The 17,866-nt window shown below is 36.5% G+C and overlaps 1 protein-coding gene across 1 annotated transcript; it reads left to right on the top strand.

The window, feature by feature from the left end:
- Nucleotides 1-9,541: 9,541 nt before the first annotated feature.
- Nucleotides 9,542-15,821, top strand: LOC137399772 (uncharacterized). The gene is made up of 7 exons (XM_068085992.1): nt 9,542-9,696; nt 10,056-10,219; nt 10,367-10,417; nt 10,721-10,861; nt 11,749-11,831; nt 12,179-12,308; nt 15,765-15,821. The coding sequence occupies exons 1-7, from the start codon at nt 9,576-9,578 to the stop codon at nt 15,819-15,821; spliced, it is 747 nt and encodes a 248-aa protein (XP_067942093.1). The 5' UTR covers nt 9,542-9,575.
- The last annotated feature ends 2,045 nt before the right edge of the window (nt 15,822-17,866 follow it).

Genomic DNA, 17,866 nt, shown 5'->3' with positions numbered 1-17,866 from the left:
TAACTGAAATATTTTACAATTTTTTAAATAAATAGTTCACTTAATAGTAGTTTTTCATGTTTAATATATTAAATGTTTACCATTCTCAAGATGGTCAGCCTGTGCAACTATCAACTCCAAGTGTTGGTTTTCAAATCAACTTCAAGTGTTGGTCTTTTTGCAATTTTTGTGTGTTATGTCACACAGGACTGAAAGTGCTTCTATTAAATTAATGAACAATTCATTGTTCGTTCTGATGATGTTTCAATTGTAACAAAATAGCAAATTATCGCTGCTATATGTTGGGAACATCAATAAGAAATAATTACTCGCCATAAAATTGCATTCTGGAGAAAAATCAACCAATCTAAATGCATCTCACGAACGATAAAGTTGTGCTAGAAATGTCTAACGTTTTCGCTCTGCATGAGCTCGCTGAGCGAGTTCTAGCGCAGATTAGCGCCACGCAGCACGATATAGCTCTAAATATCATCCAGTGTGTTTGTAACTTTAGTAAAAGGTACCTTTAGTAAAAGGTACCAGAGAATCAATTCAATTAAATTCATCTGTGAGATGAGCCTTAAGGCTTACTCCAGCAAGCGTGTTAACTTGAGTGCCCGTCTCTGCCTGTTACTCATTTTAAATTTTTTGTATTTTATGCAGCATGCTTCATAACAGTTGTGGAGGACTCGGATGTCTTGATAGTGGCCACAGCTAAAATGGCTTCCGTGTACTTCCTATCTCTTCAAAAAGGCCCAATCATTGATGTGATTCTTGCATTTGAGTTTCCAGTTGCAGTGGAAGGTCTTGATAATCTCTACGCAGGTATCTCTGACATCATCAGTATTGATAATCTCTACGCAGGTATCTCTGACATCATCAGAATAGGATATTTTTCGTAAAATGCCAAAAGAAAAAAATGAACGGATAGAAATGAAGAATTATTGAGTGAGTTGAACATACATGTACATGTAGGTGTTTTAATGTTGGCAATCTAATAGTATTGCGGAGTCAGGAGTAAACTAAAGATTGTAGTAACAGAAAGTTCATAAACTGAAACATATGATGGTAGATGTAATATGTTGGCGTCACTACATAGAAAACAATGTTGGTCATATGTGTACATGGAGGGATAAATATAAATATTCTGGGCATAGTTTACGGAGGATTTTGAATTCTGTAACGCAAATGCAGCAATGAGTAGGTCTGTGATAAGGTAATATATTCAAATATTTTGTGATACGATTGGTGGAAGTGTGGCGAGCTGGAATACATGATCGGTAGTACATGTCTTTGTATAGATTTCTGTAAGAGGAACGAATAATAAGATTATATTATATAGGAATATTATATATATATATATATTATATACTAGGAATGTATACTAAGATGTCCTCCAACATGTTTCCTATTGCCACAAAGGCAGATTTCAACAATTTTGCCTCGCCTATGACCTTGGGTGTGTATGACAACTGACAGACGTGCCAGTGAACTTACTAGCAATCTATTTGTCAACCTTGCAACACCCAAAACATGCCAATGCTTGTCTGGTAAGATTAGGTGATAATATATTCATTACCATAGATCCAAGAGGATTTATGGTAACGGCGGCCTATAGAGAAGGTTGCAGCAGGATTTGGGATCTGACGCGATACAACGAAAGCCTCAAGACAGCCAGCGACTCTCGCAAACACTCGGATGATTATTGCCTGTCTATCATTGGCTTTCATTCGCCAGACTCATATGCCCTGGTCCTGCAGGATAAGGGGTTAGTAGCACACTTAGTTGATTGTGTACTATCTCTATATCTTCTTCCTTGCACTGAAAACAGCTAAGGTTTTCCATACATGCTATGTGGCTAATGACAGTTTAGCATCAGCTACTCTGATAACATATATAAAACAGAATAAAGAACGAATTTTGAACTTTATTTATAGAACTTATAGACTCCACAGAATTTAACTTTATAAATATGCAGAAAAGAGTTGATAAGTTTTCTTACGTAAGTTGGCTGCTATAACTAGAAAATTTTAAGTGAAATCTGGAACTTCAGTGGTACATGTTTGATGCCTTCTGTTTGTTCTATTGATTATTTCGCTGTAAGCGCATGCTATTTTACAGCTACAGCCTTATCTCACTGATGAAACCTTAACCAGGCAAAGTGATGGAAATGTTCTCATGGTTTTAATACGCTTAATATTGTTTCCTTCTTATTTGTTAACTCGCAGTTACATCTGGGATCTGGAAACAAACACAGTTTTACACCCAACGCTTGCTGATTATGGAGATGGAAACAAACCATTTGCAGCAATATGCACTCCTGGCAATGGCACATGGAGGCATATTGTCTACATAGTGAGCACTTCATGCTTGCAGGTCCTTGGGATCAACCCATCACATGGCATGGTAGGTTGGTACTTTTTGCAGCAGGATTTGTATGCTCTATGACTATATACAATTTACTATTTAACAGATCTATTCATTTCTGTTTCCATTTCTTACGGTATAATAACAAGCATGGTAGGTATGTGTTTTCATTGAGTTCTGTAGTAGGATTTGTCTGCTCTATGGGTACAATAACACGACACGTTATTGTAGGAGACTGAGACACTGAGTGAGATAATGGAAGAACATACACTGGAGTATGCTACAGATTTTCTGACATTTGACAAGGGAGTGAGTAGATGATTTATAAAATATTCACTTTCCTTTTAGTTTAGGACAAAACAGTGGTGAGTAGATAACTTCCAAATTATTTTCTCTTTGAACGGCAAGTGAGTGGGCAACTTTCAAAATACTAACTAGTTCAATTTTAATAATCTGTTATCTTTTCTGTACAGTTGGTAAGTTCCAACCACAGCTAAGTACTGTATATAAGTACATCAAGATTCCGAACCAGAAGCTCAGCAACACCAACCATCAGTTCACCTTAATAAGCAAAATTAAGTTCGCCTAACGGCTGATGCTTTTAGCACCTGCATTATGTGGTACTTGTTACTGTATTTTGTATGTTGTATATTTTATATATTCAAAATTCATTATAGTTTTATACTAATTTACCAATCATTTGGTTGCAAGCTTTTCTCAAGTAAAGAACAGTATTGCAGTCTTCGACACCACACTTACTGTAAATGATAATGCATTGCACATAGCCAAACTTCTCACTCCTTTGTTAAACATCAATTAAAAGTTGTGATGACAAAACTTTGTACATGTATGGGCTATTGAAACATAAAGATAAAAATTACACTGACCAACAATCAATGCTACTTGTGCAATAGATTCTCCTGAACAAGTTATGTGCATACCGAATTATAGGGAAACATATAGATAATCAAGTCTGACAAATGGTATGTGTTCCAGATACCGTCCATTGTGATGCAACATGTGACAAAGTTATATACATTCTCATTAACAGCTATTCAAGTCAGCGTATTCACCCATATCTTGACTTGATTATTAACTTGATGTTCACCAACTTTAGATTCTCCATACTATAAATTCATATAGTACACAGAATCATATGATCACAGCGTATCAGAAATATGCGCAGTCTAGTGCTTGTATTCTGTAACTAAATCATTCTACAACTAACCAGAGTTCGGTAGAACAACCTCTTTATTTCAATACTTATAATAGAAGTACCTTTTGTCCGGGAAAAGAAGGCGAGTTATGGAAGGCGTGTTGGTTGATTGCAGATGATAGCGATCAATGATGATATTGGCATGCTATACCACATCAGAGTAGACACACTTGGCACAGCAGGAGTTACTAGATTCAAGCTGTCCATTTCTGAAGAACCAGGGGCTGACGACTACTCATGGAGAGCTCAAGGATTTCACTCCAACCAGTATCTCTTTGCAGATCATTTTTTCATTATGTAAGTTAATTTAAGGCAACTCTGATCATAATTCTTTGAATAATGCATTTTTGAACATGACATGAGTAGGCAACTCCAGTAAAGCATATAATCGAAATGTATAAATAGTTCCATATTACATGTATTTGCTTGCCTCTTAATCAATAAAACCTCGATGCGGTACATGGTGTAACTCTATGCTTCTTACAGAGACATCAGGGAGAATAAGTACCGATAACAAGTCAATGTGAGCAAATCTAGTTGCCGGTTGACTTCAAGAATGAACAGTCACTCATGTCAGAGAGACAGTTTGCTAGCAAGCTAGCAGAGATATATTAACATTTAAACATGCTTGTTCTTTGTAAGTTTTTAAGTATAAAAGTAACGATCAGAATTAAATAAAATTACAAGTGATAATCAAATTACTTGCTTGTTATGTTCATCATGAGACATGAATGAGAGGAGTGTCAGAAGGGAAGAGTAATGTGGGAGATAAACTGATAACCTTTGTTCATCAAAAATCATTTTACTAGTTAAAATTGTTTTAGGGTGGGGTGGATACGAGACCCCGCAGACTCAAGTGCTGAGCAGAAGCACTGTCTCTTAGTCTACAACACCGAACAATATCAGCTCATCAAGAACATCCCGGAAAAGAAATTTGTGTCTGCTGTTTACTTCCAGGTAGACTTCTTCATTAGATACTGTTCTACAGTAGTGGAGTCTCTGTAGTATTACGCCGGTGTCATGCGTATAGCTTGTTTACATGTATGTTATATGCATAGTAATTAAGGCTTTTAGATATTAAGCAAATCAGATCATTCTAGCGATTTTCATCAACTAATGAACAGAGGTTTAACCGATCATAATAGGCAACCTTTAAAGCAGTTTTTAACCCGAGTTAGGTTGTACCCTAGGGGTTTGGTGAGTCAGTCTCTCAAAGCCTACAGTAGAAGTCACACTGTTTTACAGGGTCATGCCTTCATAAAAGGATATGTAAATTGTTTTTGGTTGTTCTTTGAACACAAGGATGTTAATGCACAGTTCGTTTTGTACTGACAAAACATACACCTGTCATAATACGTTTTGCCAGTACAAAACATAACACGTTTTGTACTGGCAAAACGTATACCTGTCATAATTGTGGAAAAAATAATATTTTATTTTTCAATAAAGAAAAGTTTGGTGAAAACACGTTATAAAACCGGCGAAGTTCAGTATGTCTAACAGGGCTAAGAACCACTGCATTGGAGGTAGATTTACAAGCTTAATTCCTTCATGAAAATGCACAAGGAAACTTGCTAGGCTGCAATAAACTAAATCAGAATTGATTTTATAGAAAACATTTACAACATCTCTGAAAAGAATGTAAACGATTTCATTTTAGATCGCTTGGGCACATACAACTTGCTAGGTATTATGGGGTTGGTTGAGCTGAAGGAGTTGAGCTGGTAGTCTGTGTGGCTTAAAGCGGGTGCATATAACTCTAGAAGCATTTTACAGACATTATTATGAGCTTTCTATCTTTAGGTTAATAAATAGCAATTTTCCCAGTAAACCAATTGTTTTCTTGGAGGAAAGGGGTCGCGGGTCGAGAAAAAACTTATGGAGTATGAATGTTACAGTTATCTAGTTGATTATCTATTTAACTAAAACAGTTGATCTGTTTAAAATATTATTGCTGCATCATTATCTGTTGGCAGAGGAGTTGGTTTGAGATAGCCTAATATTCATCATGAAAACAACTATTATCGCTAATCCCACGACCAAACAAGAACGGAGCGATTGTTTGAGAGCTTTATGATAAATGCATATGTGCACACAACTCATGAAAATTATTCATCAACACCGTCGCAAACTCGTGCACCGAAATCTCATCGACAAATTTAACCATTTTGCAATGGAGTCATTTAAGTATAATAACAATACAAAACACATATAAACCTATTTAAACATGTTACCAAGTCTTTGAAAATTGTCGACAATATCCTAAAACGTACCCATCTGATCGGATTATACACAAATAGACAGATTAATTCGGCCTGAAATTGTTATTAAAACTTGACAAGCCTTATTTTTATCAAAATTAAGACCGGCAAACGAAAAGCCAAGTGACAGAGAATAGAACGATTAAGACGTACGCATTTTACAAAAAAAACTGTGCGCATTTCACCAGTCTATAGCATTGTCAAATTGCCAAAGGTTTCTAATATTTTTCTGTTTTTAATATCTTGCAAAAATATTTAATTATAAGAATAATTATTTGATTTTATAAAATTATCATAAGAATAATTATTCAAATTTATTTGTCCGAAGGTTTCTGTAATAAACGTAGACCGTTTGAGGCGTAGACCGATTTACAGGTACGAAATTGTGGTACACTGTCTAGCAGCCTATGTTTTTTCCCAATTATCAAAGGTTTCATTCAATTATTTAAAACGTTAGCTAAAATTCTTTACATCTTATGTACACGCTAGGGCCGAACTACAATGCCCCTTTATGACGAAAACATTTTTTTATTTTGCTCCAGTTTGCAAAAAATTTCCAGATGTGTGAACGCTCATACTTGCTTTCTGCTAGATCGCTATCAAAACCATTCTACATTCAACACAACCAACTTTCAAACTGTGTATATTACACAGCAGCTTGCCATTTTACTTCTAATATTGCATTTCAGAGATATAATAAACATTTCCTTATTGCTGTTGTTAAATTACATACATCACAGTAGGTTAGGCCTACAGCTTTAATTAATATTCATTTTATTGTGGTAAAACATAGGTTTGAGATAGTAGTAGATTAGGTGTGAATTTTTTACAACCTTCTGTTTTGCATAATTGACTTTTTGAATTTAATTTCAAAACAACTTGACAACTACCATGGACATACAACTTCCCAGAACACCACATCATGGCCGACGCATTGGCCGTCCACGTGTCTCTCAATTATTACAGCTCAATAGGAGGATAAATAGAAGGTCCTCACAGCAACCAGCAACATAAAATGCTAATGTTCAACAACACGCTACTCAAATTAATAACAACAACTCATCTGATTCAGACAATTCTTTAGTAGATGTTGTAGGCGATGTAAATGATATGGACTTGGCAGCCCCTTTGTTTCCAGATGATGATCATGATTTTATGGACATCATTGATCATGAAAATATTGCACAAAATAATATTGCTCCTCCCAATGCTGCCCCCCTTCATCACATTCTTCATTTTCAATCTTTAGATTGTCCTGATTTTCAAGAACTGCGTAACAACTTTTTAGGCAGACTTGACAACAACATATCACAGCTCACGTTTACTGGATGTAATGAGAAATATTTCATTACATACAATGCTCAAATACAACTATGTCATACGTGCCAACAAGTTCCCCTGTCAAATTCCTAGATTACTAGAATTTCCTTTTTGAAGTCGTGCTCCCTCAAATTTATTTTATATCATCTCGAACAACTCTTATTTACACTATACTCTGTCAATTTCTGCTGACAACTAACTTTTCAACAACCAGCACTACCCTTTCTTTTCTCCATTATCACTTATTCCATTATCAGGTCATGGGCTGTATATCAGGGGAATTTCTAGTATAATTACGGGGGCGTAATAGCTCTAATTCTTTGGATACACATTGTTAGGAGTTTAACTATAAGCATACAATAGTCTATCAATACGAGTAATATTATAATTCTATTACAAAAGCTTGAGAATCAGTAAAATTTAATATTCGTTAAATTTTTGTTTTTTAATTCAAATTATTTAGGTGTACATGCAAAACTTCCTTTTTGCTGCACTAAAAATATGGATACAGCCAAATTTTCTAATTTTCACTATAAACTTTGGAGTAGGTAAATAAAATAAGTAGACTTCAGCATTTCAACACCTCATCACACAAAGAGAGTTTAAACAAGGCTATGCCAGTTGATAACTGTACCCTTTTCCGTTCTCTAACCTTTTACATGCAGCAGGTGTGTATGGCCATGTTTGCATCTGCATTGTTTCACTAGGCATGCAGGCTGGCAATTATATCTACAGTGTTGTATTGTTTCACCAGGCGTGCAGGCTGGCAGTTATATCTACAGTGGTGTATTGTTTTACCAGGTGTGCAGGCAATTATAGCTACAGTGATATATTGTTTTACCACGTGTGCAGGCTGGCAGTTACATCTACAGCACTGCGTTGTTTCACCAGGCGTGCAGGCTGGCAGTTATATCTACAGTGATATATTGTTTTACCAGGTGTGCAGGCTGGCGGTCATGTTGAGTGAGGACAGCACGTTTCATCTGTTAGATGTTGGTACCTCCGAGTCAGCTGATTTGGAGAGCCTCTCTCTACCTGATGGATACGGCCAGCTGACCTGTAAGTATAATAGCTATGTTACAGCTGACAATATATTTATGGTTGTTATTCAGCTAAAATTATGGAATGCCGCTAATAGTTTGAGACGCTTCAAGATATGTTTGAAAACTGATTGAGATTTTTTCCCTGGTTCATATTTTTGCAAGATGAATCTGTCTGAATGTTTCTATTGTACTTGTTTAATCACTTTATAAAGAGAGCAGCCTAATTGCCTAGTGGTCTAGACTGCTTGACCTACAAACCTAATTGCCTAGTGGTCTAGACTGCTTGACCTACAAACCTAATTGCCTAGTGGTCTAGACTGCTTGACCTACAAACCTAGTTACCTAGTGGTCTAGACTGCTTGACCTACAAACAACAGGCTGGGGTTCAATTCCCACAAAAGGCCACAGATGTTCAACTCTAAGTGGCAAGAGGTAGCGGGTATTTTAGAAACCCTGTAAAACAGGGAAACAGCCTGTAACAACATGTTTTCTCCTGTTTTGTCTCAACCTATAAAATTCAAAAATAGTTCCAATTTTAATACATTTTTTAGCTTAAAATATAAACTATCAAATAAATGTGGCGATTAGAGTCTTTTTCCTCAACAGCCATAATGCTATTTATAAAAGACAAAGGAATCAGTTTTAGTCGCCTAGTGATGTAGACTGCCTGAACTGCAAACAACAGGTTGGGTTCAATTTCCAAGAAAAGCCACTATTGGTGACAAGAATGATATCCAATCATACATAAATTGATCTCTGCAACTGGGCATGTCTCTAATCGTGGAGGCCCCTTTGTTACCGGACTCTGACATGCCCAGTCAAATTTGCCAAGACATTGTGCGACAATGCTTTTAATAAACACCCACAGCTTATGAAGCTAAGTAACCTTCATACTTGATCTTGGAGAGATTGGTCACACATATAAAGAAAGGGAACACTATAAAGAGTGTATTTTATAAGACTTCATATAGTGTTTCCTTTCATAGCTAATGCTGATGTCAGCCATTTACATGTTATAGTGTTGGAAAGTTATGGGCGCGCAGAAGGAATGTATAACACAGACCCTGATCCATATCTTTATGTGTACTCCCAAAACAGGGGCTTGTTGAAGCTTGATGTTAGGTAAGCACTGAACCAGTATGGCGTGTGCCCATTTTAATATCTTTACTACAATATCTCTATGTGTTCTTTTAGCCATCTTGTATACTGAGACAGACAGATTGTCTGTCTGTTTGTGTACCTCTGATGAAACTTGATAGAGCAATGCGAGGTGTAGAGAAGTGTGAATGATGCTGCTCTTTTATCCGTGTAACTGTTTCTAGGCAGCACAAGTTGTGGTCTCAAGGGGAAGGCATGACATGCCTGGGTCCTTACCCCAGCCATTATACAATGTGTCGGCTATCTCACAATTCAGAGTACATCGCTGGTGCTACAACTGATGGCCTGAGGCTACAGCTCAGCAAAGTGACAGAAAAAAGACTGACTTTTATGGGAGAATTTCTTTTTCAAGGTGAATCTGATAGTTTGATAGTGAATCAGCCCTGGTCATTGGATCTGGTCAATCTGATGACCAGGGCTGTGTCAGCCGTAATTGGCAGCCTTGGTCATCATATCTCGAGAGCTTTTTGTGGTTAAAATCACCTCAAATTGAAGTCATTCTTGCTATTCCATTATTGCTAAATTAAGCCCTCGCTTCATGACTAAAACAGTAATTTTGATTTTTAATTCATTTTAGTCAAACTGTCTATGTAGCCTACTAGCTTTACTGCAAGTGTATAGTAAGTACTCATCCATCACATTCAACGACATCCCTCTTGTCTCTCCACCTGCCCTCCATGTCGTCACACTGGTCATGCTCTTATTTTATAGGGGACATTGATATCTACTCCTTCAGCAGAGATGACAAGTACATCACTGTCGGACTTGAAACCGGAGAGGTTGTGATTGTCAAGATTCTGGATGCAACAAATTCTGATATGTCCTCAGAAGTCAGAAAGCTGGCCTGCTTTAAAAATCATCAATGTAAAACTGAGGTCAGCCATTGATATATGTAAATAGACTATTTGCAAACAGTCTATTTGTTTACAGCTGCGTATTTGCTGCTGGGATTGTAGTAGAGGAGATATGCATGGCAGTTAAATTGCTACTGGCGCTAACAGCTCTGTTGGTGTATATTACAGGATGAGTATAAAAAAGATTTTCGCTGGACAAGCATAACGGCTGCTGTTGGCGTAAGTTCAATCTACTCGAGTCAAGGAATTGTTTAGTAGATGCTAGCTAATAGCCATCGTGTTGCCTGTGGTTAGATGCTATATACCTGGCATGCTGAAGTTAGGGCTTCTGAGCAGACTATCTCTACAGCTAGGTGAACTTACTTTAAACTTTCGGCTGAATATACATATTAAATCTATGTCAACAAAGAGTGTATACTGTTTAACATCTCTGCAACATTCATATGGTTTGTACGCACATCGTTTTTCTGCAGCCGATATGTTTTTGAAATGTCAACTAAAAGGCATGCATTTGTTACAAAGGAACGGGGAGAGAAGAGAGGTGCAAAGACACTACGTAGACTTGTGGAAGAGTATGTCATGCCTGAAGGAAAGCAAGCTGAATGGAAAGCTGGAGAGCCAGTGGTTGGCAGTAGAGAGTTTGAGAAGTTCATGATTAGCAAGGTATGTGAGACAGTCCCTTCTCTGTCTGCCTTTCTAGTCAAGTGCAACCTACTTGGACAGCTATCTATGGCTGACTCCTACTTACCGTAAAACCTTTATTTGAGCGCCATCACACTCTATTTTTAACTCCATCTCTATAGTGGTGTTTTATTAGAGGTGACGCTCAAATAGAGGGTGGTGTTGTATTGCACTCTCCTTCGAGCGGATGACATTAACTCTTTTGGATGCAATAAGTCTGCTAACTTACCTCTTGTCCAAGAACTCTTAATAAATATGCATGGATAAACTGAGAACTCTACCAGTTGATATCTATTGCTTGCAATTAACCTACAATTATCTTATAGCCTGCATTGTAATTTGTTGGAATTTTCAATTTTTCATTTCATTTTAAATTTGGTGGAATATTTTTATTTAATAACTGTATTTAACAATGTTGCATAAAAGCTCATTGCACTCATACATATGTTTGCTATAGTTTGCAGCCAAAACTGGCTTTTCATGTGCAACAGAAAAGGAGTTGGTAGCAGTATGTACAGTAGATATGTACAGTATGTACAGTAGATATGAGTACGGTATATACAGTGAATACAAGTACAGTATGTACAGTAGATATGAGTACGGTATGTACAGTAGATACGAGTACGGTATATACAGTGAATACTAGTACAGTATGTACAGTAGATACGAGTACAGTATGTACAGTAGATATGAGTACAGTATATACAGTAGATACGAGTACAGTATATACAGTAGATACGAGTACGGTATGTACAGTAGATACGAGTATGGTATGTACAGTAGATACGAGTACGGTATGTACAGTAGATACGAGTAGATACTTAATCCACTAGTTGAGAAAGTTCAGATACTCTGTTACTCTTTTATAGAATCTTGGAGATCTGTTTGATGAGGACAGAGAATTCATTCCCACAATTATCAACATTCCACTGGATGTTCAGACTGTAGATCAGTATGTCTTTCATCATATACTCACTCTTTAGCTCAATGCAATCTTTACTAGTTTGTCGAGTATCTAGTGCTCAGGCTATCTGGCTATCAGCTGTTCTGGTTTTGAAGCTATCAAACAGAGTAGTTTTCAAGGATTTTCATTTTATTGCATATTTTTGGTTTTACATTAAGATAGAATTTATCTTTTTTTTTTGCTTGCTACGCAAACTGGTCCTTATTTTACTTTATGGTATAGGTATGATAATACTATCTTCTAATACAAAATACTATGTTCCAAGAAATCTGTGCATCACAGAACAATAATTTGTGGGTTCATGTAATCACACTCTTATCTCTACCTGATTTTAGACCACCCTCGTTGGCCACCCTCACACGCCTCAAGTCTCCTTCTTTAAGACAGCCAAGGCAACCATCACCATTAGCAGCCAAGCAACTGGAGACCAAACTATCAGAAGATATGTCACTAGAGATGGTGCAGGTGAAATTTTATAAAAAAAATTTCAGAGGTTTACACTGACTAAATCACAATGACTACTGGCGAGAAAGAGAAAGAAAAAAGCAAAAACTGACCCAAGGCTTCCTTACATACATGTATATTATTCCTTTGTTACTGCTGAATGCTTCCTAGTAAATACTAACTATTAATACCGAGTATGTTTTACTTGTGGCCAGATTGTGACCAGAGTGGATGAAGTCACCGTTGAATATCAGGTAGATATGAAAAAACTCCAGGTGTTGACAATAATCAAAGGCATTTCAGATGTCTATTCACTTTTTGACAGTTATTCACTTGGCTCTGTGCTGTTAAATTGCTATGAAGGCACAACACTTAGGAAAATATATTTCCATTGTCTCTATTTAAAGAACCAAAAGTTGTGACATCCTTATCTATGTTTATGTTTACCATTATTATATATATTATTATAAACTATTATTGTTATCAAACTATGAAAGTCAGCGAGTTATATAGGTTGCAATATCACTTTCAATTGAAATTCTGACATGCTCAGACAATTAGCCATACAAGACCCAAAGCTCTGCTGTTGGCATAATGCCTGTTCAAAATATTAATCATGCTGCTCATAAGGCTAGCGTTTCTAGCCTAGCATTTCAACTTTTTGGCAATTTGACAAATGGCTTATTTTACATCTCTTTATAATTCTGAGTGTTTTTGCTCAGTCTTTGAGACTCTTATCTCACAGTTAGGGTTTGATTTGCAATTCGTGAATAATATTTAGTGTAAACTTATATTTCAGGGCAGCTCCAAGCAAAATGACGCAGAGATTGCAGAAGAAGTGTTAGTAAGGTTGGTATGTATGTCCATCTGCCGCTGCAGTAACACGTTTATCTCTCTTTACTTTGTGTCTCCTCTTTCATGACCCCGTGGCATTGTAGAGCTTCTACTACATAGTAAGGGTAAAGAGATACAAAGGGTTGAGGTTAACACAGATTTAGCAAGATGTTTAGGTTAGACATTCTTAAATTAACAACATTGTTCCAGAAACGAGCATTGCTAGACTAGCTTGTCAACTATCCAAGACCGCAGAAGTTAATCGCTACAACTGTAAGATCTTTTTGCAACACTCTCTTTACTCTCTTTACATTCTCCTTACTCTTTTTACTCTCCTTACTCTCTTTACATTCTCCTTACTCTCCTTACCAACAAAAATGTAAACGAGCAAATCCAGTCTGGACTGTGGTTTTGAGGTGAAGCAAGTATGAATCAAACATTCTAATGATAGGTTACATCTATTTTACATAAACTGATTCACAGCATATAGACTATGGCTAATCTTATGTACAAAATGGAGGGTTGACACTACTTCTTGGTTTATCACTTTTAATGGTCAGGCCTGGTTCTAGTTACATACAACTGTGATAAGTGAGGCATCATTGTATAATTATATCAGGTTAGCAGATTCCTTCTTATTAGCTAGCTTTTGATAAATGAGGGTTCACTGTAGCTAATGCTGGGCAGTTTAAAATAGTAAACTACAGTTGATATTTGATAAATGAGGGTTCGCTGTAACTAATGCTGGGCAGTTTAAAATAGTAAACTACAGTTGATATTTGATAAATGAGGGTTCGCTGTAGCTAATGCTGGGCAGTTTAAAATAGTAAACTACAGTTGATATTTGATAAATGAGGATTCGCTGTAGCTAATGCTGGGCAGTGTAAAATAGTAAACTACAGTTGATATTTGATAAATGAGGGTTCGCTGTAGCTAATGCTGGGCAGTGTAAAATAGTAAACTACAGTTGATATTTGATAAATGAGGGTTCGCTGTAGCTAATGCTGGGCAGTGTAAAATAGTAAACTACAGTTGATATTTGATAAATGAGGGTTCGCTGTAGCTAATGCTGGGCTGTTTAAAATAGTAAACTACAGTTGATATTTGATAAATGAGGGTTCGCTGTAGCTAATGCTGGGCAGTTTAAAATAGTAAACTACAGTTGATATTTGATAAATGAGGGTTCGCTGTAGCTAATGCTGGGCAGTGTAAAATAGTAAACTACAGTTGATATTTGATAAATGAGGGTTCGCTGTAGCTAATGCTGGGCAGTTTAAAATAGTAAACTACAGTTGATATTTGATAAATGAGGGTTCACTGTAACTAATGCTGGGCAGTTTAAAATAGTAAACTACAGTTGATATTTGATAAATGAGGGTTCGCTGTAGCTAATGCTGGGCAGTTTAAAATAGTTAACTACAGTTGATATTGTGACACTGGACTAGTTAGCTCTATCCTAGACACTCTTAACCAGACTCGTGATATTTATAACCATAGTTACAAAGGGTATGTCATAACAATCCAGCTCATACCGCTGAAACAACAGGAATATGTTTTGGAATACATGCCTTACCTTAAAGGTTGACTCGCAACAAAATTCGCATTACAGTTATTTGGTATCAAAAGATTCACCATGTCTTACTCTGTTGTGTTGTAGGTGCCAAATGTGTGGAAAAGTGATTACAAGCTCTTAAAAGCTCAAAAACGAAAAGCCGCCGTAGACTGGAATCTCTTTATTTCTCTGACGTAGCTATGAAATTTATTTATTGTCTTGTCACGGATGTTCTCACGAGAATTGAAAAGCCAATAAAAAGCTCAATATAAAGCTTATTGTAGCACTAGTTTATGACAAACACTTCGGGTTTTACCAAAGACCCCGTATCAAATATAGATGCTCGCTACTTTACAGTTTTGTTTCGGCCTGGTCTAATTGGTAAGTCGTAATCTGATCATGTGACCCAATACATTGCAAATAATTTTTGCAGCACTTTTCGATTATCACGGGTGACCAACAGGCTCGTCATGATTATCACACAATGATATGTACTCCTTTGAGGTAAGGCTAAAAAATTAAATGAATTTTTATGGCAAGTTATAAGATATCACTGCTAAAAGTGACAGCATTTACAATGATGATAAAATAGACGCGTAAGAGCAATAGACATGGTTTTATCGAATGCGTGAAGTATATTTGTGAAAACATTTTGACAAATAAGGTTGCATGAAAGTGTAAACAGAAACCATTTTTCACAATTACGTCACATTTGAGCCGTTTTGGAAAGAGAATCCAAACTACGGCGGTCTCGCGTGGCTGCGATTTTCTGTTCGTTTTTTAGCTTTTAAGAGCTTGTAATCGCATTCCCACATATTTGGCACCTACAACACAACAGAGTAAGACATGGTGAATCTTTTGATATCAAATAACTGTAATGTGAATTTTGTTGCAAGTCAACCTTTAAATTTATCTTAGAGCAACAATCATTTCTTGGATCAACTTGGCACACTCTCTGCTAGGGATTTTCAACAAGCTATTCCGCTAAGAGTATTACTGAGACAAAAAGATAGACATCTGAAATCTACATATCTCAACTTATGAAAGATGTTAATGTGGAACTTTTCAAAGCTTAAATCTCTTTGTTTCAGAATATTGGGCAAATTCACCCGAGTATCCCACACTCTATGTTAGCAGTAACCACATAGTGAAGGCATACATACACTTGTTACACTGTCTTTTCATTAAAACTTTATTAATAAACATCTTCCAGGGTGAGCTTTTGACACCTATATTTTCAATGTATGTCTGCATAGAGCACCTGATGATAATAATACCATATCGGAAGATGAGCTTTCAACAGAACAAACCAGTAATATCCTACTAGAGCATGAACTCTCTAATAAAAGTAATAGTGTTGGCTCTCCAGTACAGTCTTTAGCTCGACTCCCTGAAGATCTCAAGCAGGAAATACAATCCTTCTCTCAGCAGGTTTGTATGAGCATTATTTTAATCTGAAAGAGTTGGTCTCAGACTGTTATCTCTATGACTACAATAGAACTACCATATATTACAGCTATCCATGTAAACAGGCAGGAATGAGTGAACTGTAAACTGAAGAAAGTTGTTATTATATTGTTATTGTATGTTTGTATGAAATGCTATACACAAGGATTACTAACTCTGTGTAATGCACTGGTGTAGTTGCACACTTAGTCAGTAGAGAAGACAACTCTCTACACTCCAAGTAGTTTTATCACTGTAGTGAGTCTATTTTTGCATAATGTGTTTTGCAAACTTAATCTAGTGTTTAGATGATGTGTACCAAGTACATTTAACTCATATATCTAATATAGGAAGCTCAAGAGGAGGTGATTCCTCAGAACCTAAAACTCTACTTGGATCTTCCGACGGATGAGAAGGAAAAGCGACTAGATGCTGCTTACGCTGAGCTTAGTCAGCAGAGAGCTACTAGCTGCTGCCTGCAGTAAAGGGTGGAACTTGTAGGCTTTACCGTGATATAATACCAACTGCTGCCTGCAGTAAAGTGTGGACATTGTATGCTCTACTGTGATATAATACCAGCTGCTGCCTGCAGTAAAGTGTGGACCTTGTAGGCTCTACTGTGATATAATACCAGCTGCTGTCTGCAGTAAAGTATGGACATTGTATGCTCTACTGTGATATAATACCAGCTGCTGCCTGCAGTAAAGTGTGGACATTGTATGGTCGGTCTACTGTGATATAATACCAGCTGCTACCTGCAGTAAAGGGTGGACCTTGTAGGCTTCACTGTAATATAATACCAGCTACGGTCTGCAGTAAAGGATGGACCTTCTAGTCTACTGTGATATAAAGTTTCACCTATGGTCCAGTAGATTAGCAGTTCATCATAGCCTGTGTTTGAGCTTTCAACTACCTACACAGTTCTTTTTTAGTAACCGTGGACCATAGGCTACTAAGTATCACATGACAGCTGTCTTTCAAATCTCCTTGTTATGATCTCCGACACAATAGTCTAATAAAGTATCCAATAGACACAGGAAACGCTAACTGTATTAACATGCTTTCTTTTCATACAGTTTTTATCTAACTTTCGATAGACGTTTTAAGTATTTGTTTCTTTTTAAACTTTTACAATTATCAGCTATATATTATACAAAGTTGTATATGATATTTTTGCTTACAATCAAATAAACTGTGATTTTTATGGTGTCTGCTGATCTTGTAGTTTTTTTTATTCAAAAAAGACTTATTTAATTTGAATGTAAAGGAACTAAGTAATTTACTGATGCTTCAGATAAAATTTGATAAACTAATTACAAAGCCATAAAGAAGGGTAGAAAAGACCAACAGCAGACATTAGTGTTCACAGCTAGTGGATAACACGCCATAAATGCAAAATGTTTAAGAAAAAGAAAATATAAATAAATGAAAACATTGTTTCGATGGTGGACCACACACGAGTGCACACCCTTAGACTCTGGACACATGTATGCGCTAGCACAAATATTTACTAATACAATATATGGAAGAAAAATTGAAGTATTTGTTGTGTATCCATTGCAAAGATAGCTGATATGTGACTCACCCTGTACACAACAGATGGTTATAATCTATGTAAGCTTTACAAGACAAGATCTCAGGACATTCTAGAACTAATGCATTGCGGTATGCATGACTTAAAGGAATGCTTGAAGCCTCTATGCACACCTACCACTATTCACACCATACATGTATCACCATCGTTATT

This window comes from Watersipora subatra, chromosome 7 (genome assembly GCF_963576615.1).
Source record: "Watersipora subatra chromosome 7, tzWatSuba1.1, whole genome shotgun sequence".
Lineage (NCBI taxonomy): Eukaryota > Metazoa > Bryozoa > Gymnolaemata > Cheilostomatida > Watersiporidae > Watersipora > Watersipora subatra.
The sequence above is the reverse complement of the archived record's forward strand: the minus strand, read 5'-3'. Positions and strand labels throughout refer to the sequence as shown.